The following is a 16,568-nucleotide window of genomic DNA, read 5'->3' as shown; positions in this document are numbered from 1 at the left end:
CAGCCTATAAATAAATGGCTGAGATGCATGTTAAAAAGTGAATGCAATCTCTTCTAGACTTGTACTTTACTTCTAGGTAATCTCTTTTACAACAGGTTTGTAGAAAAACAAGAGAAAAACCGTCATAAGATCAGCATCAGTTTCTCTTTATTGTTCATTGCATGGCCACATAAACTGGTTCTCCTCTGCACTGTGCATGATGGGACAGTCACTATGGAGATGGTGATGTTGATGGGATACATTTCAGGAGTTTACAGACGTCCAGACACAACCCAGACCCCCCTGCCCCGCACACAGGACAGGTCGGTTGATCTCCACCAATCAGCTTCCACCTGCCTGCTCCCTCTAACCTGATAAATAGATTCTGCTTTCTTAGCTTCTGTTCAGGATTGGTTCAGTGGATCAACACACAATAACAAGCCCTTCCCCTTTCCCTTAGACATTCCTGTGTTTATCATTCAGATTCAGCTTACAAAAGAACAAAACAAAAAAAATAAAGAAAAATAACATCATTTGGGTACAAAAATAAAATCCAAATGAAAATCTTCCAACAGGTCGAGGCCTGCTGTGTTTTCTCTTCCTTTTCTCAGACAAATAGCACAATACGTACGTCACTGGTCACAAAAGTACACCACAAATAAGGAAAAAATAAATCCAAATAAAAGAATAAAAAAAAAATACACACATTAGAGAAACCATATATCCGTCTTCCTTTGAGCCTGCAGCCGACGAGGCGCCTGGTTTGGTTCTGATCGATGGAAGTCAGAGGCGGCGCCTCCTCCGCCTCTCGGCTGGCGTTCCTGACCCCGTTTCTGGAAATCAGACTGAAGGAAAGAGGGAAGGGAAATCCAGAACACTGCTCTAAATATCTATATGGATTCATCTCGGCGTGAATGAGTTTGTGTGTGCGGATTCTCTCAACACAAATGTACTCGTTTGCTAACATATACAGTGTATTCCTGGTTAGAGGTGAACCAGGGGCACGCCCTCCCACCGCTTCCTCCCCCGGCCGCCGCCGTCGCCGCCACGCTCACGCTTTACGTTTAACAAACTGAGAGGTGGGAGATCTGCTGTTTCTCGTTTTGCCTGCCTTTTCTTCTTTTGTTTTATCTATTTTTTAAATTTTTGACCTCCTCTTTAATTCCGTTTCAAACCCTCAAAACTTTTAACTCTTCGATCCAGCTTTCTTTTGAGTTGATTTTCTTTCCTTTTTGGAGACGCAGATACACACAGAGCAAAAGAGTGGGAGAGAGAGAGGGAGCGAGTGTTGTCATCGATCAGCTGCTCGCAGCACCGACAGCTGCCCCCCCGGTCCGCTCTCAGCCGATCTCCTTCCACTGGCGGTAGAACTCCACGATGTTCTTCAGCTCCATGCCTGCGGACGACACAGCCTGGGTCGCCGACTGGCAGAGACAAGAGCAAGAAAATAAACACCAGATCTGAGCTTTGGATGGAGAAATAGTACTTGAAAAATATTCACTTTATTGCTTTGTAATCTCAAAGTTCCAGAAACTTCTTTAAGATTTTATGTGAAACAAAGTGGGGCATAACTGGTGGAGGAAAGAAAAACCTTTTTCTTTTTGTAAATGAATAAAAATCTAAGGAGTATCAGTGGCTGAAATCTACAATATTTCACCCTGGAAACTCCAACTTCCCCGTTATATTATTGTTGGATCTAAAGAAGAATGATCCAGAGCAGATGTATCAAACTCGAGGCCCGGGGGCCAAATGTGCCCCGCAGTAGCCCTGAATGTGGCCCTCTGGACTTCAAATTGCATCAATAAGTTGATTGTAAACTGACAAAATGTAAATCAAGATGTTTGATCAGTTTTGCAATCATTCTGTAACGTAGAGTGCTGCAAAGCCGCTAAGACATTTCAAAACTTTATCATCATAATCATTATTACAGCATTTAAAAGCTACTTATGACCTCTCAGCTTTTTGTACATTAGGCTCTATATGAACATAAAAACTAAAAACTGAGTATTTTGTGACAAAATTAGCAGATCAAAATGTGAGATGTCCAGAAATCGAATCCGTGGACAATTTGGAAATTCTGACACCAAAAACGTCAAAGAGCATAAAGAGAGACGGACCTTCATGGCGGCAGACCGAGCGCAGAGCTCGTCCACCTCATGTCCTGTCAGGATGGTCACCATGCCGGCTGTGTCTTCGTCTCCGTTGCTCTGGGACACCGTCAGCTGTCGGCAGCTGTCCACCATCTTATACAGATGCCTGAAAACGAGGCGGATCAGAGCAGAGCAGTCAGACGGCGAGGAGGTTTCACTCAGCGAGACGACTGGGATGAAGCGAAGCTCACCAAGCTTCGATGTCCTGCCGCTTCAGTTTATCTCTCTCAAAAGTGCGACCCGACTCCTTCTGACAACGTATGTACCTACAGACAGGAGACGTAGAGGAAGGACATTATTAATATGCGACTGCAACACTGATTTACTTTAATATGTTTGCAAAAACATATTTTGATGGTAGTTTTGATCTTTAAAGAACAGCCATTTTATTGCTACTTTTTGATTAGAAAATAAAGAAAACATGAACTTTTTTAAAAGGAAGATGATTTTTTTTCTTTATTATTTACATATTTGTTCAATATTTATTGAAAATGATGCAGGAAAAAAGGACAAAACCTGCAGTGAGGATATAATTCTGCTGAAACCCATTGCAAATATTCCAATAAAAACATAAAAACCTTTTGTTTTTAAAGAATTTTTTAATATCATTTCCATTTAAAAACATTGCTCAGCAGCCCTCTTTGGAGGGTCCAAACAGCCACAGGAGACAGATCCACTCAGAAGACACCGACCTGTTTCCTTTGCGGAATTCCGACTCCAGGAAGCGGATCCCGTCTCTTGCACCACCGTTTTCCTTTTTTAGCCGATCCAGTCCGTCAATCACTGCAACACAAACAGAGCAAAGATGAATAAAAACTAAAAAAAAATCATGCTTTCAGAGACCTAGAAAGCAGACTGGAAGTAACCTGTGACATATTTACGGACACGGGTAAACATCTGCTAACTTATTGTATTTGGCTGGTTAAGGTACCAACCACTTCCTGACCTGTTCTTGGGATGATGATGATGAAGCAGCCGCTGCCGGCCAGGTGTCGGATGAGGTTCAGATGATGGCAGAGGGCGGCGGCGTCAGGAACAAGGTAGGGAGACATGGATGACTGAGCTTTAGGTTGCTGAAGGCTGCCCTCTAGCTGCGAAACCTCCAACTGCAGATTAGGACCAAAAAGAAGAGAGTTTTTTACTTTGAGTTGGTATGGAAGATCATTTCTGCCATGAACGAAAAAAATAAAAGCTACACAGGAAGTTATAATTAAGAGAATAAATGTCATAATTTTGAGATAAAACGTCCTACTAATGAGACTAAAAGCCAATTTTGAGTTTTAAAGTCATAATTTTAGCTTCTTCAAAGTAATAATTTTAAGATACAAAGTCAAAATTACAAGAATAAAAGTCATAATTACAAGACCAGAAGTCATTACTTTGACTTGTAAAGTTACAACTTCAACTTTCAAAGTCATAATCATAAAATTCAAAGATATAATTTCAACTTTGAAAGTCCAATTTCTACTTTAAAGTCATAATTATGAGATAAAAGGTTGTACTGTTTCTTTAAGGAGGTTTGCTATAGTATCTCAAAATTATATCTCAAAATTATAACTTTAAAACTCAAAAGTACGACTTCCTGTTGGGCTTTTATTTTGTCTTTCCTGGCAGAAAAAGACCTCCATAAGCCGGCACTAATCCAACAACATTAAAATATTGTTGGACCAGATATTTTGCTGAAAAAACGCAGCTCCTGTGCTGCATTCCTGCTTCACTTTGAACTAGAGGCTGATAAATAACCTGCAGTCGAAGTTGGGCCATGTCTCTCATCAAACGATTCCGACGGGCCTCCTCTTCCGCCTGGACAAATCAGGAATAAAAATATTTGACAGAATAATTTACCCAGGTGTAGGATTATTTTAGGGTCTGTTCAGCCGTCGCTCACCATCCTGAACTGGGCCTTAGCCTGCTGCACCAGATTGTCCTGCTCTGACTGGCTGATGCTGGTAAAGATTCCCGCCTCTGGGTTGAAGTGCAGCACGTTGCCTTGGAGATTTGTTAGGAAGTGGCCAAAACTGCGAATGCAACACACTCGCAACACACACTGAAGAGAAAGGAAAGAGTTTGCATTTACTGTTTCACATTTTAAACTGAAACACACTTAGATCGACGTTTATATGCCTGCTAGTATATATTTGTCCATATTCAGTATTTAATGAAACATTTGATGCATTTTTTTCTGATAAAAGGACAGAAGCCTTGTGAGAAAGTCACAGCTTCACAGTGCAGATGGTGAAAATGATGAATGTATCTTCTGTGAAGTAGAATCTGTTCACAACAGTCGACATAAATGAATCTGAAATATGCAATTTGGGCTTGATTATAGAAAAACGTGCAGATCGCTTCTTCTGCACTGCTGAAAATGTTTGAACAGTTTTTAAAAAGTTTATTTTATTTACTAAATGAGGCAGTGTTTGGACGTATTTTCCATCAAAACTCCACACCAGAGCTGTAGCACAAAGCATCTGGAATGAATTCACAGCGCTTCACTTTTTACACATTTTGTTATTTAACAGCCTTATTCCAAACTGCATTAAGTTTTTTTTCCCTCAAAATTCTACATGGAAATATCCCATTAACACAATGTGGATTTTTTTCTTCAAATGTATTAAAAATAGAAATCATTGAAGCTCAAAATTGAGCTGTTTTCATTTCTCATTCCTAAAATGTTTCTAAAACTTTCATGGTATCCACCAGTGCTACGTTCAGTTCTTGTAGGTTTTGTCAGATTTGTAAATTGATCAGATCTTGAAATTAGAAATGTTTGTTCTCTGGTGTTAGTATCTACATGGTACTGACATCACACAACGCTAAATGGTAACTTATGTTTTTTGAACAAATGTGAATTCCTCTGTGTCCTCTGTCCCAGAAATGCCCTCCTCTCCCTCCAAAATACTGACGACTAGGAGGGTGTGCAGCAAATTAGAGACAAAATGTTATTTCAATGTAAATCAATGCAAAAACATACAGTTATCAAATTTGATTTTGAGATTTATATTTTGTCTTTCAGTAGATGGAATATGGCATCATTTCTAAATATTTTACACACTATTTGTTCCTTAGTTGTAAAACCAGATTCTGCTTCAAAGAAAAACATTTTTATTGAACATGTTCAATTAGAATGTTCAATGGGTGATGAGGGGAAAAAAGTGAAGTAAAAGACGGCTTAAGGACAATATAATTCCAAGACAACAATCTGGAAAAGCCTGGTTTAAACTGAATCAAACCTGGGCAGTTCATTTCGAGTGTCTGCAAATATGCGTTGATGTTATATTCTGTACATATCTGGAGCGTACCTCCTGCAGGGGACTGAGGGAGGAGTTGCGGTGACTGAAATCAAGGCGGCGGTGAGCGGCGCTGAGCGCAGGCAGGTGCCGCAGCGCCACGTCCTCAGGCAGCAGCAGAGTCTGGCTCAAACCTGGCTGTTCGCACTCCTTCAACATCTCTGTCACCTCTGAGTTCAGCCCCAAATCTGCACCATACACACACACACAACAAAATAAAAACACAGATTTTTCCAGATTCCATCACAAGTTGAAGGTAGTGCCATTTAACTTTGGTTTCCAGACTTAATTTGCATTTTTAAGGCAGCTAAAAATATATGCCACAGCAACACAGAAATCAACTGGATTCAGCTAAGTGAACCTTTACAGCTGCTGTGATGAGTAATTTCTGAAATGACTAATATGATCAATCAATTAAATAAGTTAAAGGTAATTAACTTGAAGATGCAAAAAAAGTCATTTGCTACCAGTATTAATATAGAGAATATCAAGAGACAGTTTCATTTTCATCTGGTTCAAATTCTACATGAAAAGCTCCTGTTGCATGCTGCATCATTGGATTTTAGCAGTAAAATATTTTGTAATTAAAAAAGAAACAGAATTATTTGTTTAATTGAATCTTTTAATGCATTTCTAATTTTGTACAAAAAGGCTTTGGTGGTTAAACGAAAGGGCCAATTTTATTGTATTTATTTAATCTTTGTTTAAATAAAATAATTGTTAGTTGCAGCCCTGGTGACCTCACCAGCCTCCAGCAACTTGCTGCCGTCTGGAAGAAGGTTCAACAGAACCGACAGACGGTTCCACAGGCTCTGCGAACTCTGCAGAGACAGCAGATCATCCCAGTGAGAAAGACGAGCACTTTTTATTGTAACAATAAAACGGGTCTGTTGATGTGTCGGCTCACCTGCGCACACATGAGGATGATATCTGTGTTCGTCCTGAGCCAATCAACAAAGACCTTCACCACCTGCATCAATCCCTGATTGGACAAAATCTCCAGTTTCTCCAGCAGGGTTTTTTCACTGTGGGCGCTGTGCTGACTTTCCTCCGAGTCCGAGTCCAAGTCTGGTGGAAAACAAAAGAGAACAATAAAACTAGATTCCTTTGTCAAGATATTATCACAAGCATGGTTTATTTGGATTATGTAGTTTGGAACTGTGAAGTGGAAGTGAAATATTACATTTCAAGCCACACCTTTCAGATTTCTATCTATAAAGAATCACCAAACTTGCATCAAACTCAGCTGGAAGTCAATTTTACTGGGGTCTGGAGTGGCCTTTAACTGGGCCAAACACTTAAACATGTTCAGAGCAATAATAAGTCAAAATTATACAAAATATAAGGTAACACTTTATTTGACGGGTTGTAAATAAGACTGTCATGGCACCGTCATAAACATGACATAACACCAGTCACGAACATGAGTACCGGTAAGTCTTCATGAATATTTATGACTGTTGTCATAAAGGGTCCCTCTGTAAATCATGACACTTTTAATACAGAGTTGACATTATTCAAAATGTCTTTGTTATGACATCTGGACATTAACCAAGAAATCATGATCTGACATAAATTTGTTATGAAAGTATTACTGATTACCCTGTAGCGTTAATAACATAAAGCTACATACTTTTTAAAGTGTCAAGTTGTCATAACAAAGACATTTTGAATAATGTCAACTTTGTATCAAGAGTGTCATGATTTACCGAATGACACTTTATAACAACAGTCATAAATATTCATGAAGACTTACTCATGTTTATGACGGTGTCATGACAGTCTTATTCACAACCCGTCAAATAAAGTCTTACCAAATATAATATAATATAGATCTGCTGTTGGCCACGCCCCCTGAACTCAACATTTACACTCACACATGAAAATGGTTGCAAACAGATCTGCAATTATACAACCATACATCTTTGAAAAGCAGAGGCGGAGCCTCCTGCACAACCAACAGGAATGCAGCAAGTGGTTTCTGCATGGGACGTCAACAAGAAAACACTTGTTTTTTCCAGCAGCCATTGTACAGTTAGTAGGTGTTGGGCTGGGCTCAGTTGGGGTTGCTAGGTAACAGCACAGTGTGACTCAACAATCTAAATATTTTTGAAATGGCTCATTTTCCAGACACCGAAAAACATAAACTTACTGCCAAAAAACGGCTGAGTGTATATTGTTAAAAGCTTGGGCTGTTTTTAGAATCAGTAGAAACACAAACGGAAGAACAAAAAGGTGGAAAATGTGAATTTTTCATATTAGGTCCCCTTTAAATCAGACATTTTAAGTCTCAGTGCCTGATCTAAGAAGGCTAGATGTACACTACCATTGACGTTGGTTCCGTTGGCAGTACCGGGGTTCAGGTCGCAGTGTGAGTCTCCAGCAGGAGGGGGCGTCTCCTGGGAGGGCGGGGCAGAGGTGTCAGTGGGGGTGGAGCCTGAGGCGGCCTGAGGCCTCAGCAGCATGTTGCTGAAGGTGGGTGCGAGGCGGAAGCAGCGTTTGGACTGGAAGAGCTGGGAGGACATGGCCTGCAGGTTGCTGCTGATGCTAGAGTCGCTCTGCGTAAGGGGCCCGTTGGTGCTGGGCAGGGCCTCGCCGTCCCGCTCCCCGCCTTCCTCCTTGGGCTGCTCCTCCTCTTCCTCCTGCTGCTCCCGGGCCTGACCCTCAGTGCTGTCAGAGTTTTCTGTGTCCTCCATGTCCTCCAGGTCTGAGCGGGACTCCTGGCTGTTCATGTCCGAGTCGGTCTCCACGTCGAAAGCGGTCCCTCCCTCCTCTTCCTCAGAGCCACTCTCCCAGCTGCCTTCCTCACCCAGGCCGTCCCTCTTCGTCTCCTTCTTCACAGATGAAGGGTTGAGCGGTTCATCTATCGGCGTCCCAACTGTGGAATCAGCATGGACCCTCCCTCCTTCATCGTCCTCCTCATCTTCTTCGCTCTCGAATCCTTCGCTCAGGTCGCTTTCGTCCTCCCCTTGTCCGCCTTTATGCGCGCAGCGGCGGCGCCGCAGTCGAGAAAGGCGGGTGTACTTCTTCTTCTGTCTCTGCTTCTCCTCCTCTGCCTTGTGCTGATCTTCTTCGCTGCTCTGCTTTTTGACTCTGACCCGCTCACAGCCCTCTTCTTCCTTATCCTCCTCATCCTCCTGCTCCAGGGAGCCGTTCTGCAGTGGCCTCTCCTCTGACGGATTCACTTCTGCAGCTGAGATATCCCTCATTTCAAGGTCATCTGGGTAAGAGGAGAAACGTGCTTTATTTTAGTTTGGTTATGCGTCTAAGAAAGAAGAAACTAGAAGCTGTTTTGGCATTCTACCAAGGGAAAACTTCAAATATAACTAGACTTTAAATCCACAGAGCTGAACTAACACCCTGATGTGGATGTTTTCTGACTCACCTGCAGCGTCAGTGTGCAGCGCAGGAACCTGGCTCTCCCCGTCCTCCAGTTCAGCCTGCAGCCGGATGTTCACGTGGTTCACCAGGTGGGAGAACAGAGCCAGCGTAAACGCTATGGATGCACTGTACTGCTTAGATCCTTAAACAAAACAAGGTGAACAAAACTGAAACTGTGTATAACAAACTGTTGAATTTGACCAAGTTAATGTTTATAATCATTTTGTAGCAATTCTTGTTCATAACGACACAAATAAGAATTTTACTCATCTGGAACATTCTGCACTTTATTGTCCAGGAACACATTTCTATCATATCTGCAGCTCTCTGTTGCTACGTGGCAATAACATCTCAAATATGCACACAACGAGTTTACTCTGCATATCTGAGGCACTTCTCTTCCTCTTCTAGCTTTGCAAAGGGAAACATGTTTAATTTAGAGCTGCAACTAACATCTATTACCATTTAATCAGATAAAAAAACTGGCACATTCTGCTGATTTTTCATTAAACCACATGAACCTTTTTATACAAGATTAGAAATATATTAAAAGATAAAAATACACAAAAAATTAATTTGCTTTTAAATAACAAAAATAAACATTTTATCGTCTAAAATGAAACAACAGCATTCTTTTAGAGAACACTAGATCTTTTTTAGCAAAGGATGCATCTGTAGAAAAAATAAATACTTTTAATAAAAGCAACATGAGAAAAGCTCAGTCCTTTCTACTTGATTTACTATCGATGTCACTTGAGAAGATCTGGGTTAAACATATTTGCAGACAAATGTTTTTATCTTATCTACAGTTCGGCTTAGTTACTGTGTGAGAACTTTGTCCCCTTAGAGTCTTTATACTATTTGATTACTAAATTATTTGATGATTATTTAAATATTAATGGACACCAATCCATTTTCAAAAACAGCTAAAAAAAACAAAAAATGTTTAGGAGTGGAAAAAATCTTAAAATACAGATGTAAAATGAAATATTTTACTTTTAAATTTGGAAATGTCTTGTAGTTGAGACAGAATTAAATTGTATTTTGTGGATTTTACTACAGTGTTCATGTTTTTGTTTGCTTTGGGGCAGATTTCTTCCATCCGTCTACTAATTAGCAAATAAACAGATATCAAATATATATGCCAATTGCTCTAATAGTTTAATAAAACGGGTGGTTAAGATACAGAATGTTTTTCAGAGATTTGGATGTCAGAAACTGGAAATAAATGCTGAAATTCCAACAACTTTTCTTGATCTAAAATGTTTCTAACTGAAACGTTTTTCAGTGAAAAAAGTGCACAGAGATGCACGAACAAATGGGGAAAAAAAAAAAAAAAAATATATATATATATATATATAATGAAATCTGCTTATTTCTGTGTTCACTTCAAAAATGACTAAAACACACAAACACACCTCCTCTCTTAAGGCTGTGTACGACCATGAGGCATGTGACCACCATCTTGAAGATGAGGTTGTCGGGCAGAACGGGGTAGGAACTGTCGCTGTGCTGCGTCTGCTCCTCCTCTTCCTCACTCGGACAGGGTGGAGCGCCTCCGTGTGTCGGAGCCGGAAGATAAAACAGAACCAGGTTGAAGTCCTCCAGCACCGACTGGCAGAGTGAAGTCAGCTCCGTCTCCATCAAGCTTCATCGGAAGCAAAGGGAAAACAAAAAGCAAAGGGTTAGTGGGTCACAGCTTACAGAACATGTTTTCTGATGCATATGGCAGGTTAAAACTATAGAGACTGTTGACTGGTGCTAAAACAGAGAATAAATCCAGGAAGTGAAAAAACGTACGGCAGCTCAGAGACTGACCTGTTTTTAGGCTGCAGTAGACTCTGAAGGTACATGAAGCTCACCAGGACACGCTTAATGTCTTTGGATCTATGTAGAAATAAAAAAAAATGCATCATTGTGGGTAAACGTAACAGTTTTTATTATTTAGATTTAAACAGGAAACTAATGACACAAAGGCAAGAATAATCCTAGAAAAACAAATCCACCATCTCTGATTATACAGAAAAGAAGAGATCAGTCAATTTTCCTCGTGCACAGAAGAGGAAAGGATGGCAAAGACGTGCATACTAATTGGTAGGTAATTAAAATCATCATTTACCCGATGGTAAAAGAATATAGTTTTATCTGGAAAAGACCCAATAAAGACCAGAACAAATAGACTTAAAAACAGTTTCTACCCCAGAGTTGCACTGAAAACCACAAATTCATCCAAACCCTTAACAACCCAGTTGTTTCTACTATACATACTTAAAAATGAACTCATTTATTTTTTTGCACTGCCTTTGAGAGTAGCTATGTTTTTAAACTTTGTTTTGCTTTCTTGCACAATAACAATGAGAGGATGTTTTCCCCTCCAGCTGTTAAAAACTTCTTTGCTGATAGAGTGAAAATGGAAAAGAATAGATTTTCACCAAACACTTAGATTTTTCAAAAAAAGGCCAATTAAGAGCTGTAACTTTAGACCAAAAATGATTGAGTCAAAAACAACAAACAAAAGCTGCATCTTGGGACTCGTCATCACCTTTGCCGAGACGGAGACAGCTTCTTCATTTCCTGTTTCTTCACCTGGTGGTACATTTTGGCAGCTTTGTCGAACAGACGCTTCAGGTTGCCGTAGGCCCCCTCAAACGGAGTATCTGATTGGATGCTGAGGACAGAACCAATATCCGTTTAGCCTCATGTTAAACAGAACTGTTTAAAACCAGAGGTCATGGACCCTCACCATCGTAGGTAGTAGTATGTTGCTTCCACATTGTAGAACTTGCTTCCTGCCAGTGTTCCCAGCTGGTTAAAAGGCATCCCTGCAGAATGGCAGACAGGTGGTTCAGATTCATAACTGATGCTACATGGATAACACTGGTCATTATACGCCTTTATTCACACAACTACATGAACGAACGGACAAATGAACCCAAGCTTGGCTCTTTGTGAGGACAACTCAAGTCAAAGGTTACATTCACACTGCAGGTGAATCCAACGTCTTCATGGAAGTCTGAACAGCCTTATTCCAATCTTTTCACCCCCCCTAAAATCTGATCTGTGCCAATTCTTATGTCACTGATGGGAGACATGCGTCGTAATTCTGTACCAGAAAAGGACTGACATATGGCTGCCACCATTACAAATTTAGCTGGATGATAAATTGTCCCAGTAATTATTGCGATAAACAATAATATTGCAGTTTTGAGACCATTTTTAAGTGATGTATTGATAATGGCATAATAGTGCAAGTTCACTCTCTCAAACAATAGTTTAAACTAGAAGACATTTTAAATATCCAAAGTAAAAAAACAAACTTAATAAATAAAATGGAAATAAAAACCACAAACATTCAACTGTAAACAAAACTTCAACAAATATTAATCAGAATGGAAATGATCAATCTCAATTCCATCTATCATGTGATTAATTGATTAATTGCTTATTGTGACGGGCGTAAATCCAGACATAAATTATAATTATGAAACTGAAATAATTGAAATGCATCACATTACAGTCCCACCACTCCTGGTCCAACTCCACATTCAAACAGACTTCTCTACTAAAGTTGCAGTGAATGCTCCACTAAAGGTTGCTGCCATTATTTGTACTTCTTTATTACCTTCCTTCTTCTAGTTAAGTTTTATACGGTCGACTCCCATTGCTGAACAACTTTAAAACTATCTATAAATGGTGGCGTCTATTTTTACTTCCATAAACAGACTGATGCTGCTGTGTGACGTCAACATTCTCCTTCTGCGCATGCAGGTTGCTTTGGGGTCGTAAACCATTCACACAGAAGTCTCATTGTTGCTTTTAATTAGTAAAATGAACAAATGCAAAGGAATTGGAGTCAGAAATCATGTCGTGACTCACCAACATGGGGCATGACAGACAAGGCTTGGTGGTAAAATCTCTCTGCCAGCTGTTCAGCTTCCACTCCAGCAAGTTCGTTCTGATAGCGCGCTGGTGACCAAACCAGATTACCAAACATTATTGAAAACATACAGACAACAAATCAGCAAAACTGTGAAAATTCTACTTTTATTAAGTTCTGACATTTCTAATAACTGAATAAACGTTATTAGAAAACAGTTTTCAGATCTTAAATGATAGAAACATTAACATGTCCTCATCTCACACAGCCTGTTCTCAGTTCCTTCTATAACACCAGGCCAATTTTCCCACGCACCGACGATGACACCCACTGGCTGCCTCACACCTCCACAGACAGGGAATAGAGATGAGACAAACTAAATATGCTATTAACATGTTATTACCCAGATCTCCGAGGTAGACCAGACAGCGATGACACGCCATCTGAGCCCACTCCATCTCTCTAGAAGAGGCCGACACGGGTTTCTTTCGACCTGTTGGAAATAATTAGACTTCAAGTCAAAACTGATGTGAATTTAGTTTCAAAGAAAGAAGCTAAAACTCCCATCAGTGGGTTTTAGAATGAAAAAAATCTGGCTTGCTGAGCAATAAAAATTGTAAATGATGAAAGAAAAATGAGCAGAATCCGTACAAGACATAATCCTGCTTCAGAAACTGGCCAGTAATTTAACCTGAAGAAGCTTTTAGAGGAATAAAACTCCTGATTCAGACTTAAAGTCTGAAGGATTCAGCAAATGAATCAGCAGATGTGCAGCTGAAGCTGGAGGGACAAAGTTCAAAGCAAAGCACAAACTTATAGAATCAGGAGAAGAGAAATCTGAACCGACATATTATATAAATTTACTATACAGAAATAAAGAGCAAACAACCTAATCTGAAAAATGTTTGGATAAAAATGTATCCCATGAAATGATTTTAATGGTTCTTAGATTTTACAAGCAGTGATTTTGTAAATAGATACATTAAAATGAAACAAGAGAGAAGGAAAATAACTCTTATATAACATTGGTGTTTGTGGTGAATTTTAGTTTAGGTTTTTACAAAAGTACTCAAACTGCAGCCAGAAATGATTATTCTTAAGCTTCATGTGTTTTTGTTTAGGGAAAGATTCAAAGTTTGAGACCTCACCGATGAGAGGATCAGTGACGTGCGTCCAATCGATGCAGTCCTGCAGCTCCAGCTGGTAATGTGATTGGATGTAGAGCAGCAGATGTTGGTAGAAACCCACGCCGGCGATGAGGTGTGTTCTGTAGGCGCACTCCAGGGCACTGCGGCTGTGGATGTGCTGAAAGCAACAGGAAGAGAAGAGCAACATGAAGAGCTAAAAATGCTAAATGAAGGGAGAAAAGTAACAAAATCTACAGTCATATACAGATATGTTTAATACTGAGGTCAAAACATCCTGCTTAACGAGTTACACATTTAAACTCAAGTTTATACTTCTTGTTGTGTTTTCTCACGTCAGAGTTAAATTTAGACATGGCCCCAATTTAATCCAGAAATGGAGCAGACGTTAAATCCAGACGAGGGACAAATTTAATCCAGATTTGCAACAGAGCTGGAACAGACTTAAATCCAGATCTGAAACAGTCTTAAATGCAGATCTAGAATAAATTTAATCCAGATATGAAACAGATTTAATCCAGATATGAAACAGATTTAATCCAGATATGAAACAGATTTAATCCAGATATGAAAGAGATTTAATCCAGATATGAAAGAGATTTAATCTTGGACAAGAATAGTTGTAATCCAGACCTGGCACAGATTTAAACCTTGAATTAGAATACATTTTATACAGAAGTGGAACAGATTTAATCCAGATCTGTCCAAACCAGGTAGGAATCCTGTGCGTCGCTCTGTTAATCTGTATAATTCCAACGGCTGCTTTGACACCAAAGAGACATTTCCACAGCTGCTGAGTGACTCTTTGCCATCTTACCTTCTTGTTCGTCTTGATAACCTGGATGACCTCATAGTAAACCTTCCTCCAAAGCAGCTCCTCGGCCTTACGGCCGTAGTCAACAGGATGTAGAAACATTAATTTCACACAAAGCTCTCTCAACCTAGAAAAAACAGAAACATCCAACGGATGAACTCATGGATAGCTTTATGCAACAGCTGGTGGTGTTGCTACAAGAAAATGAAACCACGGGTCCTAATTATCATTATTCTTTTATTTTATGGAGACAAAAATGAGGCTGAACAATAGGCAATGTATTGATATACACAGCTCTTGTTAAAATTCAGTCTATCCACAGAAGGAGTCAACATGTCAGGCAGTTAGAGGCAAGTGGTAAGTTGGGGAAAGAGCCATAAATCAGCCAAAACTTGCTGCAGTCCCATTTTGCATCAAACCTCTTTTAGAGAAGCTTAATCTAGATGCCTCAACAATAAGCAATATCAGCCAATTAACCTTTTACATTTAAAAAGTAATATAATAAATATATCTTAAATGCTTTTCAGTCAGGATTTTGACCACAGCAGCACTAAGAGTGCATAAGCTTAAAGTTATAATGACAAGTATTGATGGTGATGCATCAAGTAAAGAACATTATATTTCTGTAGCACCTTTCACAGTCAGATAGATCACAAAGTGATTCAGAAAGGCAAAACAACAACAAAAACAAATCATTAAATAACCATAGATCTGTTAGTCTCATCAGACCTCGTTTATAAGTTGATTGCCACCAAAATGTATCTACAGATACTTAACCATTTAAGTATGTGACAAATGTCTCTGGGTTGAAATGTAATTCTTGTTGGTCTAATGAATAAATAAGACAAGTCTGACAGTCTCAACTTCCTTTGTGACAGGAAATGCTGCAGAGTGACGGTGCATCTATATGAAACCAGTCATCATTCAGCCTGTAAAGTTTCGGTGAGAGGAGTGGAATGATCTGGACGTACTTGTTCCGCAGGCTGATGTTCTCCGGCTTGAAGACTTCTCTGTAGGATGACTTACTGCCGATGATGACATCCAGCTTGTGCACAGATTCCACCACAGCCCTAGATGAAAAGCATTAGTGTGACCACATGAATCACCAGAAATAGCAGTTTGTCACGCAACAAATGTCCTGAAATGTCAACCCTTTCTGTTTCATTTCTCTGTAGCACGATGAGTGACACATGACAGCTAGTTTGCGTTCATCAGATGGAATAAAATAACCTCATGACAGAGTCAGGTGTAGCTTCAGCAACTACCTTAGAGGAATCTTAAACAAAACTATCAACAACAGAAACCATCAAGGCTCTTTTAGACATTTTACTAGCTCATCGGTTAGCTCGACGAAAACGGCCTCGTCCACTCACCTGTAAAGCCGCTTGATAAGAAGGACTTTCGCCTCGGGCTCGCTGTCCTGACCCGGTCCGCTCATATTAGCGATAGGCCGGCAGTTCCACCACACCGCGGGGTCACCGTTTCATTCGGGCCACTTGACGGAACAGCTGTCGCGGTTACTCGGCTCTGTTCCCCGTTAGTGACAACTGTGTTGTTAGCCAGCTAGCGCTAGCTCCTCGCTTAGCTTTCCCTGTGTTCCCTGAGAGTCTCTTTCTGTCTCTTGAATCCTTTGGCCAACCCCCCTCCACCCATCCGTCCTGAAAAGTGGGTAGGAAGGGGTCCCCGGCGCCTTACGGTTCTTCCAGTCAGCTAAAAAGCTCTATTATCCCTTTTGTGTTATTTTCCGTTCCGGCCATCGCTACGAAGGCGGCCATTATTCATAGCAGGCACTGACCGCCTGAATATCGCGAGAGTTCATAAACAAAATTACGAGATTACAGAAGTGAGACGTGAACAACTTCGCCATATTGGTAAGGGAAAACAAGTTAAAAAGATTAGCGTTAGCCTTTAACAGCGGTCACGACGCTTGCATTT

General features: G+C 40.2%; 1 protein-coding gene across 1 annotated transcript; it reads right to left on the bottom strand.

Annotated features, from left to right (window-relative positions):
* Window positions 1-125: 125 nt before the first annotated feature.
* On the bottom strand, window positions 126-16,428 carry smg5 (SMG5 nonsense mediated mRNA decay factor). Its single transcript, XM_044115817.1, has 22 exons — window positions 16,007-16,428; window positions 15,605-15,703; window positions 14,637-14,760; window positions 13,823-13,979; window positions 13,078-13,167; window positions 12,674-12,763; window positions 11,541-11,619; window positions 11,340-11,465; window positions 10,616-10,684; window positions 10,216-10,445; window positions 8,802-8,939; window positions 7,743-8,636; window positions 6,324-6,484; window positions 6,162-6,237; window positions 5,429-5,604; window positions 4,018-4,176; window positions 3,873-3,932; window positions 3,076-3,235; window positions 2,822-2,912; window positions 2,321-2,395; window positions 2,097-2,235; window positions 126-1,403 (listed from the first exon to the last, which is right to left on the bottom strand). The coding sequence occupies exons 1-22, from the start codon at window positions 16,069-16,071 to the stop codon at window positions 1,320-1,322; spliced, it is 3,342 nt and encodes a 1,113-aa protein (XP_043971752.1). The 5' UTR covers window positions 16,072-16,428; the 3' UTR covers window positions 126-1,319.
* Window positions 16,429-16,568: the final 140 nt, after the last annotated feature.

This window comes from Gambusia affinis, linkage group LG05, assembly GCF_019740435.1.
Source record: "Gambusia affinis linkage group LG05, SWU_Gaff_1.0, whole genome shotgun sequence".
NCBI classification, from domain to species: domain Eukaryota; kingdom Metazoa; phylum Chordata; class Actinopteri; order Cyprinodontiformes; family Poeciliidae; genus Gambusia; species Gambusia affinis.
Note: the sequence above shows the minus strand (reverse complement) of the source record. Positions and strands in the feature narration are given on the sequence as shown.

What these genes read in the sequence shown, in the direction of transcription:
- smg5 (XM_044115817.1), bottom strand. Translation starts at nt 16,071, where the DNA reads ATGAGCGGACCGGGTCAGGACAGCGAGCCCGAGGCGAAAGTCCTTCTT. An exon ending in GGTCTACCTCGGAGATCTGG is followed by an intron (nt 12,764 to 13,077) that starts GTAATAACATGT and finishes TTTGGTCACCAG; the next exon opens with CGCGCTATCAGAACGAACTT. An exon ending in TCATCCTCATGTGTGCGCAG is followed by an intron (nt 6,238 to 6,323) that starts GTGAGCCGACAC and finishes CTGTCTCTGCAG; the next exon opens with AGTTCGCAGAGCCTGTGGAA.